At 39.9% G+C, this 20,044-nt stretch overlaps 2 protein-coding genes across 4 annotated transcripts; one reads left to right on the forward strand and one right to left on the reverse strand.

Moving 5' to 3' along the window:
• Positions 1 to 241: 241 nt before the first annotated feature.
• On the forward strand, positions 242 to 12,112 carry relb (v-rel avian reticuloendotheliosis viral oncogene homolog B). 3 transcript variants are annotated; one of them, XM_079675694.1, is made up of 11 exons: positions 242 to 534; positions 1,188 to 1,211; positions 2,349 to 2,521; positions 5,523 to 5,849; positions 6,685 to 6,851; positions 7,005 to 7,096; positions 7,277 to 7,408; positions 7,499 to 7,603; positions 8,767 to 8,982; positions 9,094 to 9,165; positions 10,870 to 12,112. In XM_079675694.1, exons 1-11 carry the CDS (start codon positions 477 to 479, stop codon positions 11,307 to 11,309), a joined length of 1,806 nt encoding a protein of 601 aa, XP_079531820.1. In that variant the 5' UTR covers positions 242 to 476; the 3' UTR covers positions 11,310 to 12,112. The 3 variants fall into 3 exon arrangements, with proteins under 3 accessions (XP_079531820.1, XP_079531819.1, XP_079531821.1); XM_079675693.1 differs by having other exon boundaries at positions 247 to 534; positions 10,867 to 12,112; XM_079675695.1 differs by lacking the exons at positions 242 to 534; positions 1,188 to 1,211; positions 2,349 to 2,521 and adding an exon at positions 2,647 to 4,070 and having other exon boundaries at positions 10,867 to 12,112.
• Positions 12,113 to 15,998: 3,886 nt separating this feature from the next.
• mrpl28 (mitochondrial ribosomal protein L28) lies at positions 15,999 to 19,300 on the reverse strand. Its single transcript, XM_079675696.1, has 6 exons — positions 19,142 to 19,300; positions 18,337 to 18,642; positions 17,726 to 17,878; positions 17,503 to 17,637; positions 16,948 to 17,037; positions 15,999 to 16,430 (listed from the first exon to the last, which is right to left on the reverse strand). Exons 2-6 carry the CDS (start codon positions 18,619 to 18,621, stop codon positions 16,335 to 16,337), a joined length of 759 nt encoding a protein of 252 aa, XP_079531822.1. The 5' UTR covers positions 18,622 to 18,642; positions 19,142 to 19,300; the 3' UTR covers positions 15,999 to 16,334.
• Positions 19,301 to 20,044: the final 744 nt, after the last annotated feature.

Raw genomic sequence — 20,044 nt, forward strand, 5'->3', positions numbered from 1 at the left:
GCGCGTGCGTGCGGCATTGAACTGTTTGCAAATTATGCATGCAGTGACGTTCGATAATGCGAATACTTTATGGAAAAATCTAAAACAACACCTTTTGTGGGTTTTGAATAGTGACATAAGTACTACCCATGCATCTTATTAAAGCTGCAGTACGGCACCTGCAGTCTTAATAAAGCTGCTTTTCGGCACCTGGTGTGTTTGCGGGGGTTTTCCTGTGGGAGGTGACGTGTGACGTTCAGGGGGTTTCCGACCCCAAGCAGCCAATCAGCGAAGCTGCTGCGGAACCACTGAAGTGAAGTGAACTGCTTTTCAACATCTTCAACACATGTCAAACTGCCTGTCACCAGTCGGTACAGACGCTTAGAGTTAGAGCTACCCTTGTTTACCGGAGCTGTTTATTCAAAGTTTCACCGCAGAGACTAATACCGAAAATATTCCGGTTTGGAAATAACTACAAGGACACGACGGTGGAGTTCATGGTCCTTAAGGACAACTCACATGCGATGAAAGGCATGGACATCTTCAACGGCACAGGTTTCAGTCTTAATCTTTACGTTTGTGTTTATGTGTATGTGTGTTTGTGTGGGAGAGGGTTGACATCACCGGCACCGGCAGGCATGTGATTTGTCAGAGCAGAGCAGCCAACACCCATTCCCAGGAACAAACACTCCCACCCGGCTCTCTCTGTTGGCTCCACTTACTCCTGGATAACATTTAACAGGTTTTATTCAGATGATTTCTGTTTGCAGTGCTAAGTACACAGCCTGCTCGAGTTTACTTAAGTAAAACCTCGAGGTAGTCAACTTGATTTTTACATAAAGTAATTCCATTTGATCCTACTCAATACTTCTCTATTGCTTCCTTACAGAGGAATATAGCAATTTCTCTTTGACAATTTCAATTTCTTGAAGCCAATCACAAAATCACCTGATCGATTGTGATATATTTGTATGTTGAGATGCCCAGCAGTAGCCCATATAAAGTAGTTGAGTTTAACCTTCCCCAGCTGCAACTTTAAAGTGATGTACTCATGAATACACCAATGATTATAATAACCCAGTGATATGATATTCATTATTCTGAAGTTGGACATAACTATCAAGTATATTTTGATTACTTTGGTCTTTTTCTTAAGTAACATATCTGAGTGGTAGTACTTATTACAACTCTGTCTGTGTCTCCTGCAGAGCCGCGAGGACCATCAGACTTTGGTAAGTTTATTTTATCTTTTGCCCAAAACGCATAGTAAACCCCACATGTGTTTTTTGTGTTATTGCAACCTCATGGAGAAAGGAGAAGTCAGGTCATCTTTAGCTGGCCTATTTCTGCTTCCTCATAGCACTTTGAGAACCAGACACATTTGCAGCACATGTTTAATTTGCTCTGACAGATGCATTTGTGATTTGTTAATGTGACATCAGGCTAGTGAGGAGGCCCAGTGGAAACATAATAATACACGAGACCAAATAACAGCAAGCTAAACAGCATTATTAAACATTGTTCTATTTATGTTTGAAATTGTTTGCATTTAAGCCTGCAACTTATTTTAAGAATTCATAAATCTACCTATTATTTTTGTAATTTAGGACTACTAGTATTTTAATTTGTTTTTATTGTCAAAAATGTGTTAAAAAAAAATCAAATGTTACTTATTCAAATGACACAATATCATTTGAATGTAATAATATCTGCTGTGGTACTATTGTGACCATCTTAGCTGCAGGAAACTAGTTTCTGTGTGAGTGTGGAGCCCTTGACATCTTACACCTCAACCGCAGGTGGAAATCAGTGTGCATGAGCTTTATGTTCTGGTAACCATGGCAACATCACTGCTGAAACAGTTTACCACATCACATTTATATGTTTTGGTAATTGGCGGGACAATTTGGTGTCCTGATATAGAAACAAATGGATAGTGTGAATCATTTAACAATTTAAGCTTGATCATATACAGTACATCAAAAAGAAATAAACACAGAAATAAATATACACACAAAATACAAACACACAGGGTTATTATATCATTATTATTTATTGCCGGTGTCTATATAAATCACACTCATTAAATAATGGCACTTACACACAGATTTAATAATTATTTAACCTGGTTAACCAGGAAAACCTTTTTTATGATGTATGTGTAAGCTGTAAGAAAAACTAGTGGAAAACCCTAAAATATGCATTAAATGATGAGTCCTTAGAGATACTAAATATGTTACTACCATGTCCTTTTATACTAGTTCATCAGCAGAGTTCCTTCTTATTTTAGGATGTTTTACCATCTTTATATCCTTCTGTTGTATATCATCAGCTATGAAGTTTTCCTAAAAAATATTATTATTTTCCAGACCTCATTGTGCAGATCATCACAGAGGACGAGGGAGAGCAGCTGCGAGCCCTCCTGCCCGGCCCCCCCGCTCCTCCTGCTGAACTCTGCCAGCCTCAGAACCACAGGCTGCTCCGGCAGAGCTCCTCTCCGTCCTCTCAGCCCGTGCTGGTGGCGAGAGGCACCGCGTGTCAGGTGAGAGATTAAAACACATCTTGTGGTGTGCTGTCAAACTGTGTTTTGTACCAGTGTAGTCATTTGTGTTGTTTCTCAGTTATAGGTTTCCTTCATTTCCCAAAATGACTGTAGGCAACACCCAGAATACTGGCTCAACTGCAAATGGGGCGACAACAGGCCTTTACAACACTTGGATAAAGTTAAATTATATACAATACAGACCTCTTATTATTAAATATTGTAAACACAGTTAGAGAAGCATAATGTCGCCTTAATGTCAAGACTTATTACTAATAATTTAGACCGTTAATAGAAAGTCTACCATTTTACTCTGTCTGCCAGACCAATGGCTTTTCCACAGCTTGTCCTTTTCTAACATAGACTTCATTCAAAACAAATGGTCAGTTTCACAAACGTTATTATTCTTAAAGTGAAATATTGAGCAAAAAGGACATGGATATAAGTATTCCAGATTCTCAAACACACGTTTTTGTTGCTTTGTTTTTGTAATGTATCTGATTAGCCTTAAAGTATAGGAAAGCCTTCAGTTCACACTGTTACCTTGAGCTCTTGAAGTTTGATGTCAGTTCTCACAATTTTCTCTGACTTTTTAAAGATTCACCAATTGACCAACTAAAAAATCTGCAGATTTACCACTGAGAAAAAGTGCTTGTTGCACACCTAGAATATACCCACATTTTGTTTATGCAGCCACAAACAAATGTTTACACCTCCATGTTATTTAGTCCTTACTGCCCTTATGTTGATATTGAATATGCTTGTGAATAATAAACTGAACAAAAGAGGAAGCTCCATTCTGGCGTACTTATATTAGTGAAAAAGTATTTGTTGTATGGGTTTAATGTTGGTGTAATTCACTGCAGTGTAGTACACGTGTAGCCTGCAGAGGGCTGGTTGTTGTTGAGAGGAATATTCAGGCTGCTCGGGCTCTTACCATAAAGCACGTGGTTTACAGCTCTGAAGTAATCTGTAATCTGTAATCTGATGACACTGCTGTGAAGATGTGGCAATCTCAGAGAGCTCTTAATGTAAGGCACAAGAAGACAGCATCAAGTCTTTATTAGCAAAGGATCTGCATGTGAAATTGCAAAAATGGGGGTTTTTGTATTCAAATACTGTTTGTTAAGAGGGACTTGCAGCTGTGATAGAGGCTGACACACCTCCTCCGCATGCTTTTCTGTGGGAGGAGGCTGAGAGAGAGAGAGGAGGAGTGGATGGAAAAACTGTAATATGACTCCCTTTTTCTGTTTGACGTCCTTTCTGTTTACAAGCCAAACCCACCAAGGGGTGAAAGTTCACATTCTTCTTCCTGAGACGCTTCTTCAATTGGTCGATTGGTTGAGCTGACTTCCTATTTCCTGTTCGCTGCTCACTCTGCCAGGCTATTGTTTAGCTCCAGTGTTTTCAGGCTAACAGGTTTGGCCAGGCTTTGACAACAGACGTCTGTTTCTTGACCGGATATTGTGAAGCATGATCTCATGCTGAGGCATCACCCAGATCTCTGCTGCAGTTTAATGAGCTCTCAGCCTCAATTTCTGCTTCACAGGTGACAGAGAAGTCAACTTCTATTCTTCTTTGTTCCCTACAGGTTTGATTTCTCATCTGTCGTTACATTGATGCTTCAGATAAACGTAATACTTTAGTGTGTTTTTATATATTCTTCCTTTTACGTCACGTGTAACCCATTCAGAGACCTAAGTGAACAGAACTTAACAAGTGAAGCAAGGGAGCCCTGCAGAGGCTGTAGATGGAGAAAGTAAAAGCAGCATGAGAGACATGCAAGAGTCTTGAGGGGGATGGAAAATAGGGTATCTGTGGTGTATGGGGAAATAAGATATTGAAGCGAAGGAGGAGTCAAATGAGCGCATGGTTGTTGCATTGAGAGAGAGACAAGAAGGGTAGGAAGATAGTGACTCAGTTTTGATGTTTCATTTCACTTCAGACATGCACAATGCTTCCCCTTCAGTGTTATCTGCTAGAATGGTAGCTTATCTTATATATACTTTATGTTTGTCTCTGATTGTAAGTTTATGTTGTTTTCTGATTCTACGGGAAGGTTATTCATTAATTTCATTTTTATTACATGTCAAATATTGTATCATTTACTTATTTGACCCTTAAAGAAATGTTTACAAGGTCATTGTTGTAACTGATAACAATCCATAATCATCCATAAGTATGACCCCAAGAGATTGGCTTATACATGTAGGTGTTTATTTGACTAACTTGTCATCTAGCTATTAGCGCCTGTATTCCTCCTAAATTCAACAAAAGTTAGATAATGTCTTATTTGCGTATATCAGAGGTTTGGGTATTGTTGGGTCTTTTTACCAAAAATATCAATCTAAATATATTTTAATAATATTAATCTAAGTGTGAAATGGTAATGCTAGCCCTTTGCTCCCAAGTGTGTGTGTGTGTGTGTGTGTGTGTGTGTGTGTGTGTGTGTGTGTGTGTGTGTGTGTGTGTGTGTGTGTGTGTGTGTGTGTGTGTGTGTGTGTGTGTGTGTGTGTGTGTGTGTGTGTGTGTGTGTGTGTGTGTGTGTGTGTGTGTGTGTGTGTGTGTGTGTGTGTGTGTGTGTGTGTGTGTGTGTGTGTGTGTGTGTGTGTGTGTGTGTGTGTCCCTTCTAGCTCTAATTGTGTGTGTGAACGTGGGACGGGGTTCTAAAAGCTGGAAACGTTTTATAATTTGGCACTGTAGAAATATAGAGTAGCAGGTAATGACATTGTCCTTTGATGGGTATTGTTACGCTTCAAGAGCACACGATAGAAGTTGCTACATGTTTTGTTAAAAATATGTAGGAATTCAGCTTGATAAGTGTCCATGTGTTCTGCTCCAGCCATTTGAAACAGTTTCTTTAGTCTCTTGAAACTCTTTTATGCTGCCGTCTTGACCACGTCTCCAATGAAAGAGACGTTGCCAACTCCAATGGGTCTTACCAGGTTGGATAAATTATAAATAATAACGTTTATAATGTTGTTCTATTGTTTCTCCACAGCCAACCTGCACCTTCCCTCAGCCAGCCCCGTCCTGCCCTTCCAGAGAGATGGCTCATCCTTCCCGATCTTTTGCATCCAGCTCCTCTCGGCGTGGTCGAGGCTCCTCGTGTTCGCTGGCTTCCAAGAGCTCGAGCGGTGTTTCCTCTCAGAACCGTGGAGGCGACAGCGAGATGCTGGAGCGGCTTCTGAACAAGCCCAAGCTGGTGGTGGTGGAGGAGCCCAAGGAGAGAGGCATGAGGTTTCGCTATGAGTGTGAGGGGCGCTCGGCCGGAAGCATCCCGGGGGCGTCCAGCACCGAAACCAACAAGAGTCAGCCTGCCATCGAGGTAAACACATTAAACTTACATTTGTTAATTCGTGTTGGGTCTTAAAGGGGGTTTACTAGCTCTCAGTGGCAGTTAGAGAAGTTTTAACCACAGTTGATAATGTTTGGTGTGTTCACTTGAACCCCTTGTTGCGAGGAGGGTGGAGCTGCAAGGATGTGGGTTGTCAGTCAATTAGAAAGTCCCCACAAATCCCAGCCGAGGTGTGGTCAAAGACGGGGGGTTTGTCACCTTCCCACATTCTGACAACATTACTACACTTTCATCTTCGCGTTATACAAACATACATATCACACAACGAAGAGGAAACACAAGGTGTGTGAGGATTTTGTCAATGAACAATCTGTGGATTTCTGCAATTCATGTGAATGAAATGTAGATATTTGAGTAAAACCCCTAATTAATATTTCCTTTTGGCATTTCCGTTCTTTTTGGTGAACTGATACTACATGGACTGGTTATCAGATATTTGTCACAAACAGGTCAGTTATAATAGATAGAAATAAAAGCAATGGAGTCAAATGCAGAAGTAAGAAGATCGAATATGCTAAATATATGCACAAACACCCAATGTGTGAAGAACAGAAAGAAGGCTTCGATTGGCAGATCATCTGAATTTCTCCGCATGTCCTGTATTTCTTCATATTTATTTGATTAAATCTTCACAATGTTTCTCAATTTGAAAGCTCCCCTTCTTGTTTCTGTTTTCTTGAAATATCTTGCCATGTTGCACAACACCCTATAAATCATTATAACACATGTGTTTACATGTCACAGATGCCTTGTAATTTGGACTCCCCCAAACTTCTGTATTTAATCTTCCTGTTCTCTCTTTCAGATTCAAGGTCCCATCGAACACTTAAAGAGGGTCACAGTTACTGTTTCCTTGGTGACCAAAGACCCTCCACACCGGCCTCACCCCCACTGCCTTGTGGGTAAAGACTGCCCGAATGGATCAGGAATCTGCGTGGTCACGCTCAACCCTCACAGCAACCGACGTCACAGGTGCTCCTCCCATCCCTCTTTCATCTCCTGCATCAACATGCCACTTTTTATCAAACAGCTTATTCCTCAGACTCGCACAGCAACCTCATTATACATTTGGTGTATTGTCCATCATACAAAATAGTAAGTATTTATTGTCTTCTGGACTTGAAGCTTTAGTAACCTTGGGATCCAGTGTGTGAGGAGGAAAGAGCTGGACGTTTCACTTCAGAAGAGAAGAAGCCAAAATATCGACCCCTTTCAAAGTAAGATGAAACAAAAGACACACACACACACACACACACACACACACACACACACACACACACAATATTGCTATGTTTGTATACATCAATACATTTTGAATAAAAATGGATGACACAGTTTCCTCTTTCTTGCTGTTGAAATTCATTAAGACTGTTGTGTCTTCCCCCCTTCCCCCCCAGCTGGTCACACAAAGGGCATTGAGGACATGGACATGAACGTGGTACGTCTCTGTTTTCAGTGTGAGTTTGAGTGGGACGACGGGGGGAAGGACTGTCTCAGCCCAGTGCTGTCCAACCCCATCTATGACAAGAGTAAGACACACTCTCTTGATTACACCGCGCCAACCATGTGTTAATGTGTTTCCTGATTCTCACCCGTTGTCGTGTTTTGTTTGTTCACAGAGGCCACGACCACATCTCAGCTGAAGATCGGACGTTTTAACCAGTACACAGGCTCCTGCGCCGGCAAGACGGAAATCTACATGTTGTGTGACAAAGTGCAGAAAGGTAAGAGGACGTTTATTTGTGTTATATCTGTGAACGTCCAAACGGCATACATTTAGAGCACATGTGTCAAACTCAAGGCCTGGGGGCCCAATCAGGCCCTTGGTGGAGTTAATTTCGGCCCGCAGGATAATCTTTAATTATTATTAGATCTGGCCCGCCGGTATATTGCACGCACACCTTCACTCCATCCTGAGGGTTTCCTCCGCTCAGAGCCTGAGCCCAAACATTGATGAACTTGATGAGAACATTGATGAGATGCCAAGTATCTGTCTTGAACTAGCATCACAGAGCAGCAAACTGAGTTTCAATGGATGTTTCCTTCTGCACTTTTTCTCTCATGACAACAGGGCATGTTTGGTTTTCTCTTTGAGGGAAATAGTTTCTTTGAAGCTGTTGTTGGTCTGTGGAAAAATGTAATCATAAGAAATGACTCCGGAAAAGCTGCAGATAGAGCCATAAGAAATGAATGCAACTGATTATTTAATGTTGTTTTTATAGGCAATCAATTAAGCTTTGTTAGTTCCAGGTTTAATATGTGCAATAAGTTCATTCAATAAACATTGAACCAGTCCGGCCCTCGACTAGTACCGATTTTTTTATTTTGGCCCACTGTGTATTTGAGTTTGACGCCCCTGATTTAGAGGATAAACTACATTTTTTGTGTATTTTTTAGGCAAAGGCCAATTCTATAAAGCTTATTTCTATGTTCATTTTTTGATGACTTTGTTTCTTTTTAATCCTTGAGTCATCATTTTAAGTCGACCACGGTTTCCCTTTTGATTCAGCAGAGCTACATCACATGATTCAGCCGTGTGTATTTAGCAGCCTTTGCATCTTTTGTCATTTATGTGGAAGCTCATTCAGTGTTTTTATACAACAGAGCTTCAGGAGTTGCCTTTAAATGATGTGGGTATTGACTGCAGGACCTTGGTAGTGAAAGGGTTTCCTGTTAACCTGCCAAAAGAAAATGAACATTTAAAAAAAGTCAGGTATCATGAACTTAACTTGAAGCAAGGGAAGTCACACAGAAGTGGTAATATAATGTTATGCCTCTTTGTGTAATGCGTAACCTGATATTCTGTAACCAACTGTTATTTCAAAATTAGGAAGTATTTCTCTCATTGATTTTGATGGCCCTGGCTGTGCGTGTCGTTGATCCACAGATGACATCGAGATCATCTTCAGGCGAGGCTCGTGGAAGGCGTGCGGGGAGTTTGCGCAGACAGACGTGCACCGGCAGATCGCCATCGTGTTCAAGACCCCGCCCTACCAGGAGCAGGACCTAACGGAGGAGGTGGAGGTCAGCGTTGTCCTGCGGCGGCTCTCGGACCAGATGGAGAGCGAGTCGATCACCTTCACGTACCTGCCGCACAACCCGGGTCAGTCAGCGCTGTCTGTAGGGCGGTTTACTTGATGTGAAGCAAAAGCATCAGATCATCTTACTGGCCGAAACAAAAAACATCAGGTTAATTATTATTTCCTCTTTTCAGATCCGTATGAGGTGAAACGGAAGAGAAAGATAAAGTCAGACATCAGCTTCAGAGAGAAGTCGTGTGTGACAGGTGAGGCCTGAAAGACTTTTCTTACTTTCAATTTATGGATCCTTCTTTCATGTTTACTACTTCTGGAGGCAGGTGGAGGTGAACTGATTCAATGAAGCAAGAAGTCTTTGTGTCCGTTTGACATTTTTGTATTTTTAGCAGCTAGCATTTTGACTTGTCACAGCAGGTAAAGCACAGGTGATGCTGATTATATTAACAAAGGCTCTGTTGTATTAAAGCTGAGAAGATGTGTGTTAGTAACTTACGCTACATGTTTAAATCTGCCTTCATGTATGACCAGAGTCTGCCCCTTCTATGTTCACACTAAATGTAGGCACAGAAGTCACATATACAATTACTGTGACTATAATGTTCTTATTATAATTGTGTTATAGCTTATTTAATTCATATTTAAGGCACAATTCTGTATTCAAGATGATTGTCAGCTCTGGACATTTTTTAAAGAAATGCAAATATACCCTGATATATATATATATATATATATCAGGGTATATTTGCAAATATATCAATGCGTAATAGCATTAGGGGATGCCAAGAAATTTCACGTGAGGTTTGGAAATATCACTCGAGTAGCTTCAGTGAAGCATTTAAAGGTGATGAAGAAAATGTATTGAACTTTTATTATTTTTAGCAATGCTAAAATGCTGCTTGTCGTCCGAGCCTCTGGAAGAATCAAATGTTGCACCATCTCTACTGTACACTGGACAGGGATGCTACTGTAGAACAGCCGTTTATGAAGTCCATTAGCCCAACAGGAAGCAAGCGCGCTCCCTTGATTAACATGTCGTCTTTATACAGATTCAGTACAATTAAACAGACCGTTTGGTTATTTTGCGTCTAGCGCTGTACTTCTTTTACTTCTATTAAAGGGGCCCTATGATGCTTTTATTATATATATATATATATATATACACCAACACACCAACACAAAACCCAGGCATATATATATAGGCGTGTGTTGGTGTTCGGATCAGGGTGTCACAGGTTCATATATATATATATGAACCTGTGACACCCTGATCCACACACCAACACAAAACCCAGGCATATATATATAGGCGTGTGTTGGTGTTCGGATCAGGGTGTCACAGGTTCAAACCCCACTGCAGTCAGCATGTCGTTGTGTCCCTGGGCAAGACACTTCACCCCAAAGTGCTCCTGTGGGGATTGCCCACAGTATTGAGTATGTAAGTCGCTTTGGATAAAAGCGTCTAACAAGTAACATATATATATATATATATATATATAGATAGATAGATAGATATATAGATATATAGATATATATATAGATATATATATATAGATATAGATATATATATATATATATATATATATATAGATATATATATATATATATATATATATAGATATATATATACACATATATATATATATCTACACATACTAAGGTAGAATACAAATATATTCTTTCTGAAAGGTAGGATGTATAGCAGTATTTATTAGACTGCATTCATTTTAGGTAGGTGTTCCCAATTAACAGGATGTGTCTATATTCCTATTTTAATATATTACACTTAAGGAGGGTTTTGTTATCACTGAAATGTCTTGAAATAACTACATTTATCTTAGGCTTTAGATATCATCTCATGTCCTGATCCAGGTTTAAAGTGTTCTACCTTACACCAGACCTTTCATTACGTTTTGATTTCCTCCCTAACCCAACCTGTTCCTCTCCTACAGCAGACGGGGCCCCTGCAGCGGAGCAGCCCTTTCACTTCCCGCAGCCTCAGACCATGATGCCCCCGGAGGACCGGCTCTGTGCCCCCCAGCCAGGGACCTTTGCTCTAGAGGAGATGCAGTACAGCGAGCCCCAGGACTCCGACACCGACACAGCGATAATCATCAACCAGATGCTAGAAATACCTGAACTGCGGGAAATGCTTTCCGACCCGAGCTTCAACATGTCCCTGTCCTCTGGCTTTGAGCAGGGGCCCGATGCAAACCTCTCGTTTGCAAACGTGGATTTGAACTTAAACCAGAACTTTAGCACATACTCTCAGGACTTTTCCCATTACAGCGACTTGCAGTTCAACATGCTCGTCAATGAGAGCCAGGCTCCGCAGGCAGAGGCCCAGGACAGCCCCTCCAACATGGTCCAGGTGAAGACAGAAGAAGAGCTATGAGGGCGGGACCGTCGGGGTCATGAAGCGCCCTCACACACTCTCTGTCAACTGTAAAAGAAACATTTTGGGTAACATTTTGGTCATAGCTCCTATTTGCATTCTTGCTTGGAATGACCATATCTCTGCAATGAAGTAAATAGGTGTATTTCCCAAAATGTTTTCCCTTGACTCCTCTGGGTGTACAGCCAGATGATGCTGCTCCGGCTGCTTGCTCTGTGAAGCTGTCTGTCCTCTCACTAATGTCTTGCTCTGAAGACCTTGCTGGTCAAGGCTTTAAGAAACAAGTTAACATTCCATCATATGTGGCAGTGAATGCTGCCAGCATTAATGGTCAGAAGGTGATTCCCAGTCAATGTGGGTCTTAAAAAGACAACTCCTTAACATCGTAACCTAGGAAACAACAGAAACCCTCCCATGAACTAAATGATTGGTGAGGTCACTTTTAAATGTTGAAATGTAATCTTTGTCTAAGATCCATTATGTTTGCTTTCACATGATTTTGGGAGAAAAACACGACTTCCTACAAGAAGTTGACGAAAAGTCTCAAGTAGTAGTTTCAGATCTGCGCTTCACATGGTCTTCTCTGATGTAGCTGTCACACTAGCTGGCTTATTATTTAATCAAACTAAATGCAATAGAAACCAGTCCTTCTCTTATTTATAGCTCTGTCTGTGTCACTTCCCATTGTTCTGCTGTTTCACTCTTGTGCGAAACAGTCAAATTCCTTTTCACATGTCCAACTTCAACCCCTCACTGGGGCATGTTTGGGTCGATCATTCAGCAAATAAAATGTCCGTCTGTTATTTTTGTGTTGTCGTTTCTTTCTCTGAAACACACTTATTCTTCTGGGAGGTTCTGATAAAGATTGAAGAGCAAGAAAAGCACTTTTAAACATGTCCTTCAGCTGCTTGCCAACTCACGTTCCTAAGGTACTTGTTTTTTTTCTAGAAACAATGAATCTTGGCAATAACACAAGATGGTTTTATGTTTCAAATGTCAACATCGAGTCTTTTTGAGAGAAACGCTCAGGTGAAAGGTTTTCTTTTGTGTTTATGGTTATTTCTCATCTTCCAACGATGTGTTTTTCTTGGAAAGCTGACATATTTAACAGTAATCCAGAGCGAAATGCATTTGGATTATTGCGTAACTCCAGGAAGTTTCGTAGATTGACAGATTGGGAAATAGCTGAACTACAAAATGTCCAATGTGTCCGTTTTGATACCATTTATGGTTGGATTACAATCTTTCACTATTTAAATTCTCTGTTTATTTACTTACAGTGAGCCAGCATATAACTGGCCAGGGAAAACTATACTCAAAACACAATAAACGTTCCTTTTGATTCAGAGTTGTTTACTGACATTGCTTATTTTAAGTCTATTCAAAAACACAAGTGTTGATGACGTGAGAGTACATCATTCCCGAGACACTTTCTCAACCGTACGGACGCTTGTTAGGTTGACACAAAACAATTATCTTTCTCATGACATCAGGCAGCTTCTTTTAATTGTATCACTCAGTTTTGCTAAATAGATGATTTGGTTTATAAGTTTCATGTTACATTCTTCTTTAACCTCATTGACTAAGTGATCATGAGTCTAAAGTGGAATCTTCAAAAGGGTTGAACAGCTCAAAAATATACAATTTAAAATCAAATAACCAACACATTTATCAGAAATGCAATTTATGATTAGGATCAATTTGCGGTGGGTTCTTCCCACCCACAAACCTGTTTGTGAAGAGCTTTATATAACTCAGTCCTCCATCAGGCCAGCTGTTACCTGTGTTGCTGTGGGTGTGTCGTGAGAGCAGGTGTGATACTCTCTGTCACTGTTCACTTGATCTGAATGCAGAACTGATGGCTGCGGGAAACTCCACACTGGACTGTGTCCAAGCTCTCATTACTTCATGATAATGGTACTACCACACAATGCTGCTGAGACTTGTATGGACATGTCCATGCTACCATCTTAACCATACAGTCTGTGGCTGGAACATGGGGTGATCCTTGCTGTTAATGGCAGAAAGGTAGTGGTTTAAGAATGATATATGTATGTAATTGCCTTTTTTATTTGATAAAAATATATGCATGATTAGTCATGGCAATTAAGAACATTTAATTGATATATTTGTTTTTAATGAAATGTTTTAGTGATTCAACCTTTCAGTGGTAAGAATTGTATCTGGTTAAGCAAGAAGAGGGAATTTCCTGGCTCAACTACTCTGCTTTAGCGGCTGACTTTAAAACGAATTGAAGGTGTGTATTCATAGATATGTTGTGACATATTATAACATTAGCTGTTTTATGACAAACTACTCTTTTGTTTAATATTTATCTCAATCTACCAAGTAACTAGTTATCAGATAAATGTTTGAGTTAAAATATTTAACTCTGAATGTAGACAAACAGTTTAAAGTAAAGGGCTTTGACATGCAGTGGTATGTATAAGCAAAGAAATGACTGACTCTTTTATATAGTTTGATACATCGTACTATAAACATTATACATACAAACATCAATGTTTGGCCAAAAGTGGATTAGTAAGGAGGTAACTATCATATCAATATATTGGCTTAAATATAAATACATTTGAAACAGACATCTTACACACGGGTCATGGTGATCCCGGTAGGTGGGACGATTACCAAATTTGGTGTGGTGTTAAACTTGGATTTTTTGTTTATCATGTGCAATATAAACGGGGTCATTCTAGCCTGGAGTGGCTGTTTACAGGGGCAGGTATCTCTCCTCTCCAGGTTACAACACCCACGGGAGTCCCCTGCACCCGGAGGGACTCCCCATCGGACAATTATAGCACGCTGCGACCACAAACTGCACAACACCAGTACAAGTCTCACACATCAGCCAGGAGGAGGTGAAAGCGAAACCAGGCCACAAACGGCTACTTTTATGTCTCTTTTTTTCCATTGATTAACCCTCGCACCATACAAGGACATTAGCGGTACGGTGTGTTCATGGAAAGAGGTTTATTACGTCACTTGTTTGTTTTGATAGTACCAGTATCATCTTTGCCAAGAGAATTTCCGTGATACCCGGTATTTTCAGAGTTTTTGGAGCTATAACACACTAACCACAGCTCTTTGGCTTTAATTCACTTCTGTTTTTCATAAGTTACAACTTGGTTTTAATACAACAGTCCATAATCCAATTGAGGCATTATATCTCTCTATTAAATGGCAACTTAACTCATTCAAAGCATTTTAGCTCCATCTACTGGGGAAACAGATTCCTTTCAGTAATTAGGGTAAATCCTTTAAAGCAGGGGTGTCAAACTCAAGGCCCGGGGGCCAAATCCGGCCCGCGACTTCATTTCATGCGGCCCCACAAGAGCTTGCAAAGAATATAATATGTTTATTATACGGTTACATGCCGCTTTACAGAAGCACATTGCCCACAAACTACATGTCCCACAATGCATCTCAAATTTGACTTTTTTCTCGGAATTTGAATTTTTTCCCAAAATGTTACTTTTTCCCCAAAACTGCACTTATTTATTTATTTATTTTCAGAATTTGGCTTTTCTTTTTAAATCATTTTGTAACATGCGCACTGAAGAAACTTGCAATTGTTTGCCCTAGACTTCTACTTTCAGACGTAGTTAATTATGAAGTTATTACCCTATCCGATAATAATCCAATGCAGAGGCAATAATGTAATATATAATACATTATTTTAAATATTTATATATTTATTCTTATATAGTCTTATATATAAAACTGGCCCTTTGAGTACAACCATGATGCTAATGTGGACCGAGTTGAAATTGAGTTTGACATCCCTGCTTTAAAGTAAGTAAAACATTTATTCAGAGGCTTTAAAGGTCACCTATTATGCAAAATCCACTTTGTGGATTGTTTTACACTTTCGGATTCGGAAAGTTTCAGGAAAGAAATGTTGCTCACTTTCCGTCCTGATCCATTTATATAAAAACCTGTCAGAAAATGAGCTGATCAGATTTTGGCCACTTTATGATGTCATAATGATTTGTTTGGCTTGTGTAACCATAAGCCAATATATAACCAACCAAGGTATGCCCCCCCCACCTTATCACCTGAATCTCCTCCTAGAGCACCATTGTGTTCTTTCTAACCAAATATCTCGCAGAGGGGCGTGGGGAGGGCTCCTTATTTTCATCTAAAGTGAAAGACAGAGAATCAGCACTTTTGAAACAGGGCTGAAACAGAGGGGATTATGGGTAATGCTACAATGCATTATCTGTTTGGTATTTCAAGCCAAATATTTCAGAGACATGTTTTGTATATATCTGGGACCTATAATACATTGATGAAAAACAGTATAATAGGTGACCTTTAAGAATCTGTTTGAGATCCTGCTAACCTGTCCAGGCTTGGATCTGTCCTGTATGGTCGCAGTTAGTACTAGTTTATTAATAAATGTGGTATTTGTCCCTCTACAACTGTATCTCATAACATTGGGCTGCATGGATTACATCTTTAGTTGTGATATTAACTTAAAAAGGAGACACATTTATTCTACTAAATTGTCAGGCTTATACTTGTATTCAAGTAGAAGCTAAAATAATATTTCTTTCCCATACTGTCTGAATATACCTGTAGTCACCCTCACAATCATGCTGCGAATCGGTTAACTATACAATTAGTGAACTGATTAAATAATTATTGGAGAACAGATGAGCATAAACAAAGTTTAAGAAAAAAACCGTGAATCTTTTATTTAGTTTAGATATCATATACAAGGGCCTGATATCACAGCTGGTCTGGAGGGTTTACACTTCATTCTTAAAATGTACTTATGCGCGGATCTTGAATACAAACTGAAATAAATAAGAGTTACTCCAACATGACCTCGTCATTTGTGTCTCTTCTGTCTTTGTTTCGCTCCCAGATGGAAATACAAGCTGTAGAAAGTTCTCCCAGGGGATGGGGCTTCAGAAACAGAAACTTGGGGACCCTCCCACCACCTCTTCAAGTTCAACCTACTTGAGTATCAGTCTGAGAAGCTGCCTCTGTCGCTCAGAGGAGTCACTCCTTCACTGTGACGTGTGGCTCAGAGAGTTTCTGGATGTGCAGCTCCTCCACCAGCTGCTCCACACAGACCTTAAACAGAGGCTCCGGCTCCTGGGAGACAACAGGAAGGACAATCATCACAGACTGCACACAGGGTTATTATTACAAATTAACATTATTTTCCACATCTTTTAGGTGTATGTGTATAGGGTGGGATAGTGAGGTGTAATCTATAGCTTTCATTTGTAATGAATTTCATATTGAATATAGAAAACATTTTGAACTTACCTATGTTTATAATCTACATATTTATATTGATATAGTATTATTTACAATATACAGTATTTTATAATAACCTACTGTATTTAATTGTATGTTGTTTTATCTCATTCAATCACATTTTTATCTATTTCCTGCATCTTAATGGGACCATTATATCACTTGCATTACTTTGTTACACAATTTAATTTCTTTGTATGTCTTAATTAAATATGTAAAATGGTTGGAGTTGCTGCAGTAACCCTGTGGATATGACAAAATCTTGAATCTATTGAACTTTTTTATGCATTTCCGTTGCGTCTTTAAAAAGTGCTGAATGAGTTTCGTGCAGCTGTGTTTGAGGTCTTACCTTGTGCTCCAGCTGCCTCTGCTTCTCCACGGCCTCTTCCAGACTCAGACCGACCCACTCGGCCTCCCCCTCTGGGATGTCAACCTGCAGCTTAGGAGGGAGGAAGCAGAAAAAGGAACTTGTAATTGTTTTTTTTAAACACAACTCATAGCGTCTAAAGGGACACTATGCCAAGACAGACAGCTAACATGAAACCACATAGCTTCAGACAGAAAACGTTAAGAAATGTAGGCACATACTAAAAGAAACAAAACAAATCAATCATAGGGAACAGAGTCAGATTTGCAGCCAGGTGAATTTAAAAATATTGACATCCGTAAGTAAAAATACCAATAAATGAATGTCAAAATACTGAATGAAATGTAGTGGCATAGAAGGATAGAGCAGCATAACATGGAATTCAAGTAAAGTACTTTAAATTGTGAATACCCGACTCATGTTTTTGGTTACTTTCCAACCTCTGTTCCCATAGCTGTGTAACATCAGGGTTAGTTTTAGTCAGTGTGTAGCAAGACATTAGGGATCACAAAGTGGACTTGAACACATCCCACTTACTTTGTATTTGTTATAGACCTTCTCTCTCTTCACAGGGTCTGCTGGGTAGAGCTCTGAGTCTCTGCGCAACAGGCGGAGCATCATGGCTCTCTTCAGGTCCATGCCCAGCTTGGAGTTCAGGTCATCCTTTGATGTCTGATAGAAAGTAGGATAATCACAGTCATAAAAATGCCATATGGAAAATGGATTTTTGTCACATAAAAGAAAGGTCGTGATCTTTTACTTTGAGGATATAGAAGTCGAATCCAAATGCAGCGTCAACGAGGTCCAGAGTGCGCGGGGTGACTTTGATGGTGAACTTGTGATCGAGGATCTCGCTGTAAAACTCTCTCTTTAACAGCTGTGGTTTCCAGACCTTCTTAAGACGATTCGACATCTGTGGAAAGAGACAATTCACACGTCCATTATGTCTACAGACACATTTCAAACATGTTTAGTTTAGTTTTAACTGCAGAATGTGTTGGAAAATGATACATGTCTGCTGGGCTTTCATGCCACACTACTATTTCTAACAATCAGTGAAGCTGTATTATGTACACACTATGTATCGTTTAATACAAATGTGTTACTTGTGGGCTTTAACTGGTCTACAAATAAAACCCATTACGCTTTGCTGCAACACATTATTTGATGAGAGTTTATACCAAGACAAAACTTGAATCTTATGATATCTCTGCCTTTTTTGAAAGGTATATGCACAGAAAGGAAAGAAAGGAGCAGAAGAGACAAGCAGAGCGTGACATGCTAGCTCAGCTGTATTGTATTGTTTGAATCATGTCATGTCAACACACTGTAGTAAAACTAAAGAAAGGAATGTCCCCTCCTGTGACTCACTTTGTCATTGTTGGCGTATTTGTAGCCCGATACCCAGCCCTCTCCCCCCCACAGGCCGCTCTGCGACTGTGGAGGGTAGAAGATGGGCACCGGGACATCCTGCACCCGCTCCTTCTGCCCCGTCTTTGGGTTGGCTCGGTATTGGATGCCCAGCGGTCTCCAATGGACAGGCGTGGGATCTTTCGGCTCGATGGACTTGATGTAGTGTTGGGGGAGTCGGGCGTAGATGCCCTGCTTCAGTTTCAACGCATCCCAAATTTTGGGGGAGTATTTATGTAAAGGCATGACGGACTTCGTGAGTCAAATCTGGAAGACAGAAGGATGATGAAACATTGTTACAGTTGGAAATCAGTAGTGGTTAATTATTAAGAATTATAACATAACCGCCATGCAAAAGACTATAAAAGTTTAGATTTTCTCAGGTTCATTCATAACACACTGAATGTTGGGACTAGGGAATTAAGGAATAAGTTGAGTGCTCTTACTAGTTCATTTACAAATACATTGGAAATGCAATAATATATAAAATATTTTTTAATGAGGAGAATTAAAACCTACTACATTAATCCCTGAAATGGTGCATATCAGTACGTTTTAATATATTTAATCAATTAGCTGCAGCTGGTTGAACTTAATAAATACACATTAACAGGAACTCATATTACAAGTGATTGAACAACTTTCATAACGTTGCTGGTTAGCAGGACGCTAGCTTGCCCAGGCTAACAACAGAGGTTTACATGGAAACAGTGCTTCTGTGAGGATAATACATATTATTGAGATCACGTTTTCAAGTCTATCTTACCTGGTAATGACAAAACAGTGACCTTCAAAGAGAAGAAGGTGAGTTTTTAATTCAGGCTAACCCAAAAACAAGCAGGCAAGGACATCACGCTCAGCCTCCAGTACACAGGGAGATTTCCGCATCGGTCAGCCCGCCTACACCCAAGAGCAACATGATTGGATGCCAAACAGAAACTCGCAGTTGATTGGCTTTTGAGGGTTGTCAATCAATCTTGATCTCCGGGGAAATTCCCTTACACAATAATTGCGGCCCTAGATCACAGCCCTATTATGTATCACAGGTACAAATAAAACACAACATAAAAAAAACCTCAAATCATCTACAAGTAATTAAATTTGCTAAATCTAATTTAAAGAAGTAAAAGAGCTAATACAAATATTACACTTCTCTTTTTAACATTGTGGACTTTTATTGTGAAGTGCATGGACAGAGCCTGACAGGAAGTATTCTTGAGGTTGTAAAATGTTTAAATTGTTACAAAATCTGCAAATAAAACACGATTTTAAGAGTTAAGAGAATATACTGTGGAATTCTTGAATCATGTTAATCTACTTAAGGTGTCATTTTAAGGAATACCGTTTTTATTAGTTGTTGAGGTATTTAACATTTTGAGAGATTAAATCAAACAACGTTTCAAGAGATCCTCTGGGCGATATTTTCCATTACTTCGCCCGAAAGGTGGAATTGAACCACTCTGCCGCTAAGCAGCTACAGGTTTGAAGCCTGCACCCCGGACCACCGAGGCTCATCCGGGCACTTATATCTTGTCTGTCAGATGTTAATATACCTCATACCAGCAAGACTCCTCAGAGTCACGGTGTCAACAAAAGTGACTATTGTTATTTTGCATTTATCACAGTTCGCTCCTGTATGCAACATGTACTCACGTGCTGGATATGTCCA

The sequence above is a fragment of the Notothenia rossii genome, assembly GCF_949606895.1.
Source record: "Notothenia rossii genome assembly, chromosome: 4".
NCBI lineage: Eukaryota > Metazoa > Chordata > Actinopteri > Perciformes > Nototheniidae > Notothenia > Notothenia rossii.

Coding starts and splice junctions, on each gene's coding strand:
- relb (XM_079675693.1), top strand. CDS start 477: ATGGTCCTTAAGGACAACTCACATGCGATGAAAGGCATGGACATCTTC. Junction 5,850..6,684: donor AGAGTCAGCCTGCCATCGAG/GTAAACACATTA, acceptor TCTCTCTTTCAG/ATTCAAGGTCCCATCGAACA. Junction 7,409..7,498: donor CAACCCCATCTATGACAAGA/GTAAGACACACT, acceptor GTTTGTTCACAG/AGGCCACGACCACATCTCAG.
- mrpl28 (XM_079675696.1), bottom strand. CDS start 18,621: ATGCCTTTACATAAATACTCCCCCAAAATTTGGGATGCGTTGAAACTG. Junction 17,879..18,336: donor AATACGCCAACAATGACAAA/GTGAGTCACAGG, acceptor CTCTTTCCACAG/ATGTCGAATCGTCTTAAGAA. Junction 16,431..16,947: donor AGAGGCAGCTGGAGCACAAG/GTAAGACCTCAA, acceptor GTTGTCTCCCAG/GAGCCGGAGCCTCTGTTTAA.